The sequence below is a fragment of the Astatotilapia calliptera genome, chromosome 22 (genome assembly GCF_900246225.1).
Source record: "Astatotilapia calliptera chromosome 22, fAstCal1.2, whole genome shotgun sequence".
NCBI classification, from domain to species: Eukaryota; Metazoa; Chordata; class Actinopteri; order Cichliformes; family Cichlidae; genus Astatotilapia; species Astatotilapia calliptera.
In genome coordinates this window covers 23,954,994-23,968,754 of record NC_039322.1, presented here as the reverse complement: position 1 = coordinate 23,968,754, position 13,761 = coordinate 23,954,994, and the positions used below count along the sequence as shown (strand labels likewise).

The window sequence follows — 13,761 nt, the reverse complement described above, 5'->3', positions numbered from 1 at the left end:
GGTGTACTGTTTTCCCTCCTTGTAAATCTCACATTTGATGATGGACCACAGGTTCTCAATGGGGTTCAGATCAGGTGAACAAGGAGGCCATGTCATTAGTTTTTCTTCTTTTATACCCTTTCTTGCCAGCCACGCTGTGGAGTACTTGGACGCGTGTGATGGAGCATTGTCCTGCATGAAAATCATGTTTTTCTTGAAGGATGCAGACTTCTTCCTGTACCACTGCTTGAAGAAGGTGTCTTCCAGAAACTGGCAGTAGGACTGGGAGTTGAGCTTGACTCCATCCTCAACCCGAAAAGGCCCCACAAGCTCATCTTTGATGATACCAGCCCAAACCAGTACTCCACCTCCACCTTGCTGACGTCTGAGTCGGATTGAGCTCTCTGCCCTTTACCAATCCAGCCACGGGCCCATCCATCTGGCCCATCAAGACTCACTCTCATTTCATCAGTCCATAAAACCTTAGAAAAACCAGTCTTGAGATATTTCTTGGCCCAGTCTTGACGTTTCAGCTTGTGTGTCTTGTTCAGTGGTGGTCATCTTTCAGCCTTTCTTACCTTGGCCATGTCTCTGAGTATTGCACACCTTGTGCTTTTGGGCACTCCAGTGATGTTGCAGCTCTGAAATATGGCCAAACTGGTGGCAAGTGGCATCTTGGCAGCTGCACGCTTGACTTTTCTCAGTTCATGGGCAGTTATTTTGCGCCTTGGTTTTTCCACACGCTTCTTGCGACCCTGTTGACTATTTTGAATGAAACGCTTGATTGTTCGATGATCACGCTTCAGAAGCTTTGCAATTTTGAGACTGCTGCATCCCTCTGCAAGATATCTCACTATTTTTGACTTTTCTGAGCCTGTCAAGTTCTTCTTTTGACCCATTTTGCCAAAGGAAAGGACGTTGCCTAATAATTATGCACACCTGATATAGGGTGTTGATGTCATTAGACCACACCCCTTCTCATTACAGAGATGCACATCACCTAATATGCTTAATTGGTAGTAGGCTTTCGAGCCTATACAGCTTGGAGTAGGACAACATGCATGAAGAGGATGATGTGGACAAAATACTCATTTGCCTAATAATTCTGCACTCCCTGTAGACTCAGGCTTCCTGGGGACTTCCCATGATGCACTAAGCACTTGAACTCCACTCTCGGTGCATTTATATGGTATCCCATCGTCTGCCTATCAAAATGATGACTTTTCTCTCTCATAATTTGTATTTTTTTCTGATCGCTGTGCTCTTTTTTTCTTCTCTTCTTTCACTCTCCCATCTTAAAATGGAAATCTTCTTCCCTTCCTTACACTGTAGGATCTGTATGTTTCAATATAAAGCAAGTTGATAAATAAAATCCCTCAATTTAGCTCAGTGCAATTTTATTTTACTTTGTGCTGTTTCTCAGTGCATTTCCTGAATACTTCTTAAGGTGCAGCAGGGTGTATTTTCCTGCTGGGGAGAATATCTCTTTGCCATAGCTGGGTCTGTAGCCGTGTTTTGGCAGGTTGTGCATGTAACATCCAAATATATGCCAGGACCTAAGGTTTCCAGGCAAACTGAAATAATCAGTGCTGTTCACTGCGCCTGTCAGTGGTTTTAATGTTGCGGCTGATGTGTGTGTTTTGAATTGTGTAGTGTGTATTTTGATGCAGAAAATTACAAAAGAAGATGAAGCTTGAATTTCTCCAATTTACTGAGTTATACAATAAACAGGGTTAAAAATGGATTTAAATGGAGTGTACAATACGACCGGAAAAAGAGCAAACAAAAGGACAGATAATAGTATTTTTGCACACTCACACATTCACAAATTTAATGTCTCACAGTAACATGTTTCCTTCATGCTGATGGGTCTTTGAACAGAAGTCCTATTTTTAGTCCAGCACTCATCTCTGACCCTATTCTGTCACTGCAGTTGTGACTTAGCAGCAAGCCGAGCGACGTACTGCTCTTAGAGCATCACTGTCCAGGTCTCCTGAGTAGGTCGCTCAACTCAATATGCATGTGAGGTTACTTTGTGTGGGATTCGCTGGCACGAGTGTGCAAAACAGAGAGGCGCTGATGCACGCACGCTGTTACTGTGCTGCCACCTGCTGGTCACTTCCCACACAGTCACAGCGGCTCTTCTTAGAAGTGAAAAGGTTTCCTAAAAATCCCATCCAGCCCTTTGCCCCACTTACTTCTCCCTCATATCTCTCACAGAGCGGGTGAGGGGTCAGAAAAGGAACAGTCTGTTTACTTTGTCTAGATCCATACAGAAAACAACTAATTCCCTTGAGATGACATTTCTTCATTTTTTTGATAAGAGTTTCCCAACAAGTTCTAGGAAAAATGTTAGACCCAGCTCCTCTTCCCACAATCTCAAAAACATTTAGCAACAAATGCAATACTGGCTGCATTTCACAATTATTTACAAAATTGTTGTATGTGCTTGAGGCAGGATAAATAAACCTGTGGCACCATCTGACTTCAGACGCCGGGCCTCATGGAGTATTAGACAGATAATGAGGAATCCTCAATCCAGCACTGATGAAGAGTCTTACAGTATAACACTTCTCTGGCTCTCCTGTGTGTTTTCTCACTGCTCTGTTCCTTCCCCTTTCTCCTCCGTCCTGGCGAGAATCTGAAGCACCGTCTGGTTGAAGTCCTCAGGCTGGTCTGCGAAAACATAATGGCCCGCTCCTCTGATCACCTGACAAGCGCACACACAGTGGATGCGAAATAGTTTTGAGATAAAGGTGCCACCGTTCCACAAGGCAAATAAAAGTAACTTGACATACATTCAGGCAGATTTAGGCACAAAAAAATGCTTAAAATCTTGCTTAAAATGTATTTTGAACCTTGTACTGACAAAGTTAAAGGTGCAAAATGTAAAATAGAGAACCTACTCGGATTTCCACATCTGGCCTGGTTTTCTTGAATGCATATCCAGAGTGGCTGTCAATACTGGACCGGGATCCATAAATGAAAGAAATAGGAATTTCAACCTGGATCTGGCCGATCCTGTCTAGCATGGGCCTCTTAGCCCAGCCGTAGGGAACGGTCATGTTCTTAAAGGCTGTCTCGCCACTGAAATGAAAAAATAGAAAAGAAAAATGCACAAGCTCCTAAGATCTTCTGAGAATGGACATATTTGTGCACGGATGGTTTAAAATGTTCGTCACCTCGGAGTCTGGGCATTCAGATGATAGATGTAGTCACACACAGTGTAGTCACTGAACACAGAGGAGTATTTCTGCTTGAAGTCTGACCTGATGGTCTGGACGAGCATCGGGCCTAAGAGACGCACAAGAAAAGAAGGAGATTTAGTTACAGTTCAGACCTTTGAATAGAACAATGGCACCTCAAGCAGACGTTTGATGTTTGGTGCTCCCCCGACTCAGAAGAAGCTGGGGTGGGGTGTTGCCATAGAATTAATTAAAGGCATTTAAGGTGGCGTTACTGCCAATTTTATCCTCATACTTTTTGCTCTTTGACTTTTCCAGAGTAATTACTGCATTATTCACAGTTCAAAGTAATCTATATTTATGTCATTTTGATCAGAGTTCATCCATCCTCTCTCTTTAGCCCAGCTATCTTCTGATTGGCTGCCCCACACAGACAGAATATTTACCAATATATAACAGCAGGTGGGTGGGGCTTCTTGTAAAAGAAGGTATATGTGTATTTAAATTACGATGCCTCCTGTGCAAATTCCTTTTTTTCGGGTCGTTCCCAGCCAGAAGACACTGGGATAGACCCAGAACTCGAAAGTTAAGACTATACATCTCATCTGGCCTGGAACCGTCTCAGAATTCCCTGCGAGAATTGGAAAACACTGCTAGCAAAATGAACATCTGGCAATACCTCCGTAGCCTTCTACCAATAGACCTGAGCTTATGTAAGCATAAAGATGGAAGTGCATGGTGGATGGAAGTATTTAAAATACTTACTGTATTTTTTTAAAAGCGTATCGTTTTTATAGGAATTATTTTCTTTCCTGGGGGATTAATTTTGAAATGATGCAAGAACAGTGGTATGGCATGGTTTAGATAACTGGGACATTTTAAGCCAACCCCCATCGCTGCTGATAATAATTTGTCACTTAGAAGTTGAAAACATTCAAAATACACAGATGCGTAAGAGAAACAAATATGTGTTTGTTCAGTGTGTGTTCAATGTGTGTTTGTGTGTGCTAACCTAGAGGTCCAGCCAGTCTGAGACCGGCCAGAGGGTTGAAGGGGCTCATGACGGCACCAATTGCTCTGATCCACATTGGGATGGAGTTGTGGTTGGGGTTCTCTGGGCGTGCTGGGAATCCCCACGGCTCCACCAGCAGCAGATGCTTTACCCTGCATACACACACATGCAGTTACCTGATCAAATGTACAAACTAAAATGTAGAAATTCAATTAAAACTCCACACATTTACTTCTTTTTTTATATATGGGCTTGTAGTTTATTTGGCAAGTGGTGCAAAAAAAAAAAAAGAAAAAAAAAAGAGATGGCTAAACTAGAAAACCACCTAGAACTGTGTCCTCTCACACACACTCTCACACAGACACAAAGCACCTGTGTGGGTATTTCAGCGTGTAGGCTGCAGACAGGTATCCTCCGAGGTTGTGTCCCAGCAGCACCATCTCCTGAAGCCCCACCTTCTCCCTCCACTCCTCCAGGGCTGCCACAAACTGATCCTCGGCCTCCCTGGGGTCGGTGCTGAACTGGGGACGGCTGCTCCTGCCAAAGCCCAGCAGGTCTAGAGCGTAGACCGGTCCACTGCTGGAGAGAGAATCCAGGTTAAGAGCCCAGAGGGCGACACCACCTCCGAAGCCGTGCAGCAGAACCAAAGGAGTGGTGGGCGGGGTTGGGGGCTGTGGGACACACGGGGCTGCTGACTGCTGCTGCTGCGTGGAGAAAGCTAAGGTCCACAGGTAGTTGCCACTCGATATCCGAACATGCTGCCTGGAGAAAGGCCGCTTCACAGCTGCGGCAGACAGAAAAGATTATAGGGCAGGGATAGAGAAACTGTTTTAACTCTGACTTTATGAAACACATAAACTACAGATCGGAAACAGCTACATCAGACACACTCACTCTTGAGGATTTTTTCCTCGGCATCTTTTAGTTGAGAAGGAGAGGTGGGACACCAGGAGGGAAGCCAACTTGATATCCAGGAACTGTGACTCAGACAGAAAGGATACACAAAAACATGCATGAAAGACACATAAAGCACGTGCAAACCCAACAATAAACTGACCTTTGGCTATATGATATTTTTGTAATCAGTGCTGCTGGTATGCAGAACTTGACAACAACATGCAATCAATGTCCAGAAAGAAGCCCAAACATGTCTTTGTTCTGTGTATTTTGGGTCACTTATGGTCAAATGCATTGTAAATCAGCACGATTTTAACATTTGGAGGACAAAGGCAGACGCCGATAAGATAGGGTGACCATATTTTGATTTCAAAAACAGAGGACACTTGGCCGAGTCATGAAGAACTTTAATAATACTGTTTGCTTAAAGAAAACTTTGACATATTTAACGATGCCTTCTCTGTGCGGTTAATGAATGGTGAAATAAAAAAATAAAAAAATAAGTCATATAGGGTTTTACAACTCAACAAGTGCAAAACGTTTGGTCACCCTAAGATTTAAAGTATTTTTTCTACAATAAAGTTTTGTATAGGAAGTCACTCACACAGCAGCCAGAATTAACAGGAAGATTCGGGCTCGAAAACTTTTCACTTTGGACGTTTGCCAGCAAGCGGGTGGCCTGTATATTTACACGACACCGTTTTCCTATAGGTTTAGTGTGGGTGGATCTATTTTTTTTAATCTACCTGTGAATACACTAATGCGGGTTCACACGAAGAGAACAAAGTTGTGTTTGTTGTCACACAAATGAACAGCATTCACGCTGAGAAGAAACAAAACGACAAAAACAACTAGCATGTCCAACGTGAAGAAGAAAGGAAGAAAGAAAGAAACGAAAACAACTCACCTCTGCTCCTTGGCAGGTTGTAGCTCCTCCGCCATCCTTCGCATTGTGTAGCCTGCAGTGAGGGTCTCCTCCCGAGCTTACGAACCTGTTGAAAAACTACGGTCTGTGGTGCTGCGTTCAAGTACATTCGGACGGAAAATAAAAATAGCTGCCTAACATAATAACGACATGCTGCTTAATTAGAATGCTGTACATTTCATAATAAGTTAGAGTTCAGCTATCCCTCCGCTCATTTAATTCTTGGGGTTATTTAATTCTTTGGAGTTGGCATTTTCAGCGCTTCGTATTTGTTTTTTCCAACTGTATTGAAGGTAACATCATGATTTTAACCTCTGTACTCAGGTTGGCTACGTCACCTTCTTGGCTTTGTGTAACTTATATTGTTAATGTGCTTCTTTCGCACAGCATCTCATATAGTTTAATACAACCGAACTAATGAAGGCTATAAAACGCTTAATCCAAGGAAGAAACGTTTTTAAAGAATTGCCAGCGACACTCGGATTTTGTTAGAGCTAGCTTTGGCATGCTAATTAGCGTGCTAATTAGCATAAGTTGCAAATAATGAGATGCCTGCACGAGAGTGTTTGAACTGTTTACCTTAATTACATACATTTCCAAAAATATGTATTGTTCCCTTAAAAGTTTATACTAATGCCACTTGCATAATATTATAATATTATATAATATTATATTAGGTTGTAAAAAAATTCTAGAAACAACTGTTTAAAGCCTGTTTTAAATATTAAACTATTATCTGCATTATCGCTACTATGACAAAAGTAATCCTGTAAAAAGTAGTTTATTTAAATTACATCAAACAGCAGGCCCCCTTTTAGCCAGAGGCCTTTTTTTGTCTGTATATAAAATTTAAATACATCTGTTTTTTAGGTATTGTAGTGACAAACCCAAGGATATTCTTTCCCCTTTCAAGCTTACATGCAGGCTAAAATGGACAGAGAAAATCAGTCACGTTGGATCCCTATCGAACTTTTTTCTAATCCTTTTTTCTTAGTATAATTTAAGATAAGGCAGATTACATGAAAAGTTCATTATCTTCAAGGATGTGACTGTAAAGTATGATTATGTTTTTGCAGGAATAGTCCCTTCACTATCTTTTCTACTCTTACTGTGATTCTCATTAATTCTTAAAGGGAGGGCGTTATAGATTTATAGGCGTGCTAGCCTTGAAAAGCTCATGAGTGTCCTTCAAGAAATTATCCCGCAGTTAGTGTGTTCTAGCTGCACATTTAAAGGTTATTTGTGTGTTTTGCAAAGCCTCATCGAGTAACAGTCTGCTAATGAATTCAGCAAAATGTTATCCGATGTTGAGTAAAATGTAAGTAAAAAGTTCTAAAGGGACAACAAAAAGACTGAAATATATGTGTGATACCATCTCAACTAATTAGCTTGATTAGAAGCAAGTCAGTAACATAATTGGTTTTAAAAAGAGTGTCCTAGGCAGGCTGACTCTTTCACGTGTAAAGATAACTGAGGGACAACACTCTGTGAAAGCATGTGTGGGCATGTATTTAAAGTGCAAAGTTTCTGGATGTAAAATGACAAAGGATTTAATTATTTACAGTACATTATATCATTCAAGGATTCAGGAGTGGTCCATGCAAGCAAAAGATAAGCCATAAAATGCATACTGAATGACCGTTATCTTCAGCCCCTCAGGTAGCACCATTATTCTACATGTGAAATCACTGCAAAGGCTCAGGAACACCTCTAAAGCACAATTTGTGAATACAGTCATAAATGAAGGTTAAGACTAGAATACCTTAAAAAAAAGAGATTAAAAAAATGATCAAACAGATATCAACATGATGGTTTGGAAGCAGCATTGGTGCACATGGCATGGGTAACTTGCACATGTGCGAGGGCACCATTAATACTGAATGATACAAAACCAGTTTTTAAAAATGAAAATAGTTCAGGTATCTCAGTTTTCACGCAGAATGTCATGTCGACGTCGCTCAAGAGTTATCCACTATATCAGATGTTACATAGCCACTGGTCACTAGAGAAAAACTGTAGATTCCCTAAAACATTGGTGAATGGTTCCTGGAGGTAGGTGGGTGTCACTGTGTGAAATCACTTGCAAAAAGGGTGCTGCACCTAAAACCTCCTTGTAAATGCTTTGGTCACTGTAAGGTTACCACAGTTACCTGTAGTTTACATGGAAGACGCCAATTTCTCTGCAAAAACTTGCAAACTACTTTCCGAGCTTTAGTCAAGCTGTGAAAAGTGCAAACGAGACTGAAAAGGTTTACCTTTCAAGTAAAAGTTGTGCCTCAGCTCAGCACCCAACACTTTTCAAAAGGCCCAACTTTTACTTTGAAAGCAAACGATCTCTGTTTCCCGTTTTCATAGTTTCACTACAGCTCCAAGAGTAGTTTGTGAGTGTTCACATACAAACATGCAACCTACAGGTAACTCCATCAATCTGCTAGTGACCAAAGCAATTCCAAAAGGTTTTTTTGGTGCAGCACCTTCTTTGTGTCTGATTTCATCTACCGACAATGGCTGCCAGGAGGGTCACTGACTGGTCTCTAGGCCTGTGAGTGCAGTTTTAACAACAGCCAGCAACCTCCAGGAACCAGTCACCAACCAGTTGAAAAATGGAGATTTTTCCCTCACAGGCAGCAGTTGCCACACGGTCATGGAGTGGTCTCTATGCCTGTGTGACTGGCCTTTCGTACACACAGTCAAGCACAATGAAAAGGGCTAAATGCTATTTTAACATGTCAAATCTTTATTTACTGTAGCGCCATTTGTCCACGCATACCACTTCAACATTTAACATACATCTTAAAATGCAACAGTGCAACATGCCATCACCAGTAAAATGAATAAATAAGTTGGTCGTTACAGTATTTTCCTACGTGTCAGAGTAAGAAAACAGTTTGGTTTGCTGGTCGACTGCTGTCCTCTGCTCTGGATTGTTTTCATTTCTTTTCTCTCATGGATCGAAGTGTATTTGGTCCCCAGACAGTATTGTCTTTATTTTCGGTGCAAGCTGAATTCTTATTTTAGCCTTGTTTGCAGTATAGCATTGCAGTGCTAAAGTAATTTTAGTTTAGGTTTAGCTGTTGTTTAAGCAGCCTGAGGCAAAGATATGTAGACCAAAGAATGGAAACCCACCCCTGATCCCCCACCAGCAAATTGCCCATGTTAAATACAGTACATTATATAAGGAAGAACCAACATTTGACTACCTGTGCTTTGATTTTCTCTCTCACAGATGGACAATAGCAGGAGGTTCCTGTCAATCCTGGTCCACAAGGTGGCGTACTTCCTTTACACACACATACGTCCGAGCACACACACATGCACAGTTAGACACACACTCTCTGGCAACTTTGTCCTTCATTCCTCAAACACAATTTTCCTCTCATACCACCCACTTGTGATTGCTCTCAGACTATGGGTTGACTGAGTGGTTCCTGAGTGCTTCATTTCCTTTGCTCCCATAGATGCGCACACTCATTCTCCCTGTGTGTTACTGTCCGTTCACTCTGCTGAGTACTCAGAATTTCATAAGCCAGTAGACAATGAGGCAGTAGCCAAGCCCAAAGAGAAGAGGTAAGCCCGTAACTGTCTGGAGACCAGTAACTGGGTGAAGCTTTTAGTGAGGAGACTGCATAAAGCTGCAGCAGAGAGCCGGCCTGCTCGTCGAGCATCACAGCCAAGTGCTAGTCATGCTAGCTCGAGCCTTTTGTTTTATCTGAGGATCAAAATCAGTAACCCGTGGTCTGGCACCAGACTGACTTAAACAAAGAGTCTGTTCAGTCTCACCAGTCCTGGGACAATCAAGAGGAAATTTCAGAAAATATGGCAAAACCTTTACAATTCAGTGTAAAATCGCTGCAGGTGTGCGGCTTTATTGTGACATCAGAGTGGATGCATCAGATTTAGACAGTTTCCCAGAGATCTTTACACTGATATTTAGATGCGTCTTTAAGTCAAGTTTTATTCTGTATGTTAAGGTTTAGCAAAAAAATTCCTCCAGTTTCCACCCATTATCTAAATTACCTGACAAAAATACTGCTAAAAAATCCCAAAACACTGCATTTAGATGTCAAGTAACCACAGGAGTCAGGTAAGCTGAAGCTGAGTCCCCAATCAATACGACATTGTAATGCTAAGCAGGTTTTGAGTATGTTATGTGTTTATACTGGAAAGGGCATACAATTAAGTGTACTTCCCCAAAACAGAGTACTTAAAGCATAAAGAAGCCTGTGCTGTAGAGGTGCGCTATTGTCCCAAAATAGAATGTACAAAAACAGGAGAAACACCAAAGCGTTGCTAACTACTGTAAAATATTTAGTGCTGAGACACGTGTGAAAAAATCTTTAAAAGCAACATAAAAGGAACAATTCTGATTATTATTTTTGTTCAGTTGCAGTTGACTTAATGACGTGTCAGGTTAAAGTCCATCTTTACATGTGTGGCATCGTTTCCTGTTAGAAAGGCTATTGAATTTTCACACAAAAGAGCACAAAGGCTAAATTATGTCCCAGTAAGATACACTACCAGGTTACATACAAAAGGAGCACTATTCTGCTCTTTTACAGCTTTTTTTTATTGCAGGATAATTTAAATGTTGATTTATTAATTACAGACCTTTGCAAAACTCTCAAGCCACCCACCATTTCTTTATATAGTGCTTAGAAATTTCAGTAGTTCATATAAATATATGTAAACATACATGGAAATACAACATCTAAGGCACAATTCTGATGAGCTTGAAGTATTTGTTATGGATCGCCTTTATTCTTTAACACAGCCTGAACTCTTTTAAGCAAGCTTACTCGTATTTCTTTAAGTCGTCTTCAGGAATAGTTCTCCAGGCTTCTTGAAGGACATTCAAAGCTCTTGTTTGGATGTTGGGTGCGTTTTGCTCCGTTCTATGTCAGGATGATCCCACACCGCTTCAAAAATGTTGAGGTATGAAAAAATCCATGACTGTTGTGTGTTTTTCCAGGTATGCTTTTACTGCAGTGGCTTTGTGTTTGGGGTTATTGTTATGCAGAAACACGAAGCTGTTGCTGATCAGATGCGACCACATTGCATTGCATGGTGGATCAGTGATCTGATTGTACTTTCCTGTGTTCATAATTCCATAAATTTTGATTTTCACCACTGGTTCAAATGTAGCCCCCAAAACCACGACAGAGCCTCCTCCATGTTTTACAGACGGCAGAGTTAGCAACATTGTATTTATATAAATGTAGCCAAAGAGTTGACGTTCAGCATAGCTATTGTCCACACAGGCTTGTGTGTGACATTGTATGCTTTTCTTAATGTAATTTGTTACGAGTCATTTCTCATCTATTTCTTAAACCTGTCCATAGTTTTGTGCTCTTTTGTGGATTATATTGCAAATCAATGAATGAATAAAACCATACAGCATACAGTGATTGAAGGTACCGTAATATTTTCAGTCACATGTTGTGTGTGCGTTAGAGTGAGAGAGCACTGTGTGCAGCTTTGCTCAGTACAAGCCCTCCTTACATCAGTCTGCAAACTGTAAGCACAAACCAAACTCTGCCATGAGTTTATGGGCCATAGCCCAGTGCAGTATGGGTAATAACAGTGACCAGGCTGTTAGCAGAAGAAAGAGATGGGGATGGAGGAGAGGCGGAGGGTCTGTCTGGTTGCTAGGATACGTGGCCGGCGCCAACAGCGGATATGATTTATAATGGCCAGTCTGACTGTCTCGCTTTCTGCACTTGTTTCCTTCTTCCTCTCCTCTCGCTCACTTTTCCACTGACACTCTCCGTCTTCCATCCTCATTTCTATCCTCAGACTATCAAAAAACTCTGTGCTGGCCCCGTCAGCCACCACAGGGGTTACTATGGATGTTCCTGATATTAACACCTGTGTCCATCATGAGATAATGTAAAGAAACTTTAATTTGTCTGGGGATAATGACAATAATCATGTAGAGACTTTTCTAATTATATATATATATGAAGGTGAAGCAACGCCAGTGTCTGTGCATGTTCAAGTGGTCATGCAAAAGCTGCATGCATGGATACTATTGATTTTACTGAGACTTGATCCAGCTCAGGATGGTAGAACCCTCAGGGACAAATACAGAGAGGAAGAGGGTGTACAAGGACACTTGATGGAGGGTCACAAGGGGAAATGGAGGTCTGCATGTAAGATGAAAGCACATAAGGATGGATCTTGAGTGTTCGATTGTGACGTTGAGTCTAATTAGCGCTCTTGAAAGATATTTTTGTTGTTAAAAAATCGTATTTCTCAGGAAAAAAAGGCATTTGGTTTGGGATTTGCCTCAGAGCAGCATTCAGCCATATCACCAGGCTCTGCAAGTTTCCACTAAAACACAGACTAACATGATTACTCTTTGCTTAGTGACTCCTCCAAGTGGAGTGACACAGGTTTTTACAGACAGACTTTGATGTTTATTTTTAAATCAGGGGCAGATGACACTGATTTCTGTTTGATTTTCATGCACGTCTCATCTGCTGAAGTTTTCAGATTTCTCACAGCACCTCAATCAAATTACAAAAACTTCACAGCGAAAAGAAAAAAATTAAAAAAGTCAACAACAGTGTGGTTCTCCAGAAACGGCTTCCCATTCCATTAGGAACAGTCCAGCAGAGACATGTTGTCCTTGAATTTTTCAAAAGGTCGGGGCACCGCAATCAAAATTGTACTCAGCTCAGTGCTGGGCTATAGGCGCATATATCCGTGCATCCCTACGAGAGAGACCACTATTTTATTTTATTTTTTATTTTTTTTCAGAATTTCTATTAATTCAACATGAAGCCTTCGAGAGCATCCAAACCATCTGAACTGGGGTTAATGGGAGGCCTGCTGCAGGTAGCTGTAGTTCCTGTGAACCCTAAAGAGCACCCAGGCTAGACACACGTTTTCTACATAACCAGATTATGTTACACTTTAATTAAGACCCTCGCAGTAAGTATGTGTTTATTCTTCTGCTTTATTTCTTATATAAATCAACATTTAGCTGCACACGAGCGTAACTGGAGCTCGCTTTAGATGAGTTTTATTTTGAGATACTGCGGCTGTCGGTCCTTTATTTCAACAGATTGCACGGCATCTCAACTGCAGGCCATGGCTTGTTTATAAGGCACCTGTTATACTGTTTTCTTTATTTTTGCCATATGTGTGTGTGTGTGTGTGTGTGTGTGTGCACAGAGATGGAGGTGATTAAAGTAGAGTGGATCGCAGCTAAAGCAGCTGGTTTCAGACAGGATGACCTGAGGGCTTGAGACGAGGCCCAGTATCTTACTGTAACGACCACAGCATACGTCAGTATATATGTCTGTCTGTGCCCTAGCTCCTCCTTCATGGGTGGGCTGATCTGAACGAGACTTTGCACTAACATCGTCACACATACGTTGATTATTAGCATCTATATATTTTCTTTTAAAAACAAAATCCCAATTCTTTTGATTTTTTGTTTTATCATCTTAATTTCATCCCACTCTCCCATGAATGCTGCATTATGTTCTATGCTCCATTTGTGTTTGTTTCATGAACCCTACGGCATGTTTTGCAAAATTTAATGTAAAACTGTTTTTAAATGTAATGTTTAATATGTTTTTTATAACAGACGAAATCTGGAGTGGGTTCAGTTAAAATACAAAGTGTAAAGGCTCGTCGTGTTTTTACCGGTGAGAGTTGCTTCACGCAGTTTGCAGTGCATCTTATTTTCTTTGACATCAAGTGTGAAATGTGTCCGTACGTCTGCTCTTCCCTTCCTCCCAAGCTTTCACAATTCG

At 41.3% G+C, this 13,761-nt stretch overlaps 1 protein-coding gene and 1 long non-coding RNA gene across 2 annotated transcripts; one reads left to right on the top strand and one right to left on the bottom strand.

Annotated features, from left to right (window-relative positions):
* Positions 1-1,666: 1,666 nt before the first annotated feature.
* On the bottom strand, positions 1,667-6,374 carry abhd5b (abhydrolase domain containing 5, lysophosphatidic acid acyltransferase b). The gene is made up of 7 exons (XM_026156246.1): positions 5,981-6,374; positions 5,071-5,153; positions 4,549-4,960; positions 4,177-4,328; positions 3,162-3,273; positions 2,886-3,066; positions 1,667-2,689 (listed from the first exon to the last, which is right to left on the bottom strand). Exons 1-7 carry the CDS (start codon positions 6,022-6,024, stop codon positions 2,576-2,578), a joined length of 1,098 nt encoding a protein of 365 aa, XP_026012031.1. The 5' UTR covers positions 6,025-6,374; the 3' UTR covers positions 1,667-2,575.
* A 2,848-nt stretch (positions 6,375-9,222) lies between these two features.
* On the top strand, positions 9,223-13,346 carry LOC113014600 (uncharacterized). Its single transcript, XR_003270982.1, has 3 exons — positions 9,223-9,266; positions 12,758-12,835; positions 13,175-13,346. It is a non-coding gene; the product is annotated as an uncharacterized LOC113014600 (long non-coding RNA).
* Positions 13,347-13,761: the final 415 nt, after the last annotated feature.

Bases quoted from the DNA above. Each gene is read 5' to 3' on its own strand.
- abhd5b (XM_026156246.1), bottom strand. From the start codon at position 6,024: ATGCGAAGGATGGCGGAGGAGCTACAACCTGCCAAGGAGCAGAG. The intron at 5,154-5,980 runs GTGAGTTGTTTT...TCTGAGTCACAG, and splicing joins CAACCTGCCAAGGAGCAGAG to TTCCTGGATATCAAGTTGGC. The intron at 3,274-4,176 runs GTTAGCACACAC...TGCGTCTCTTAG, and splicing joins CAGACTGGCTGGACCTCTAG to GCCCGATGCTCGTCCAGACC.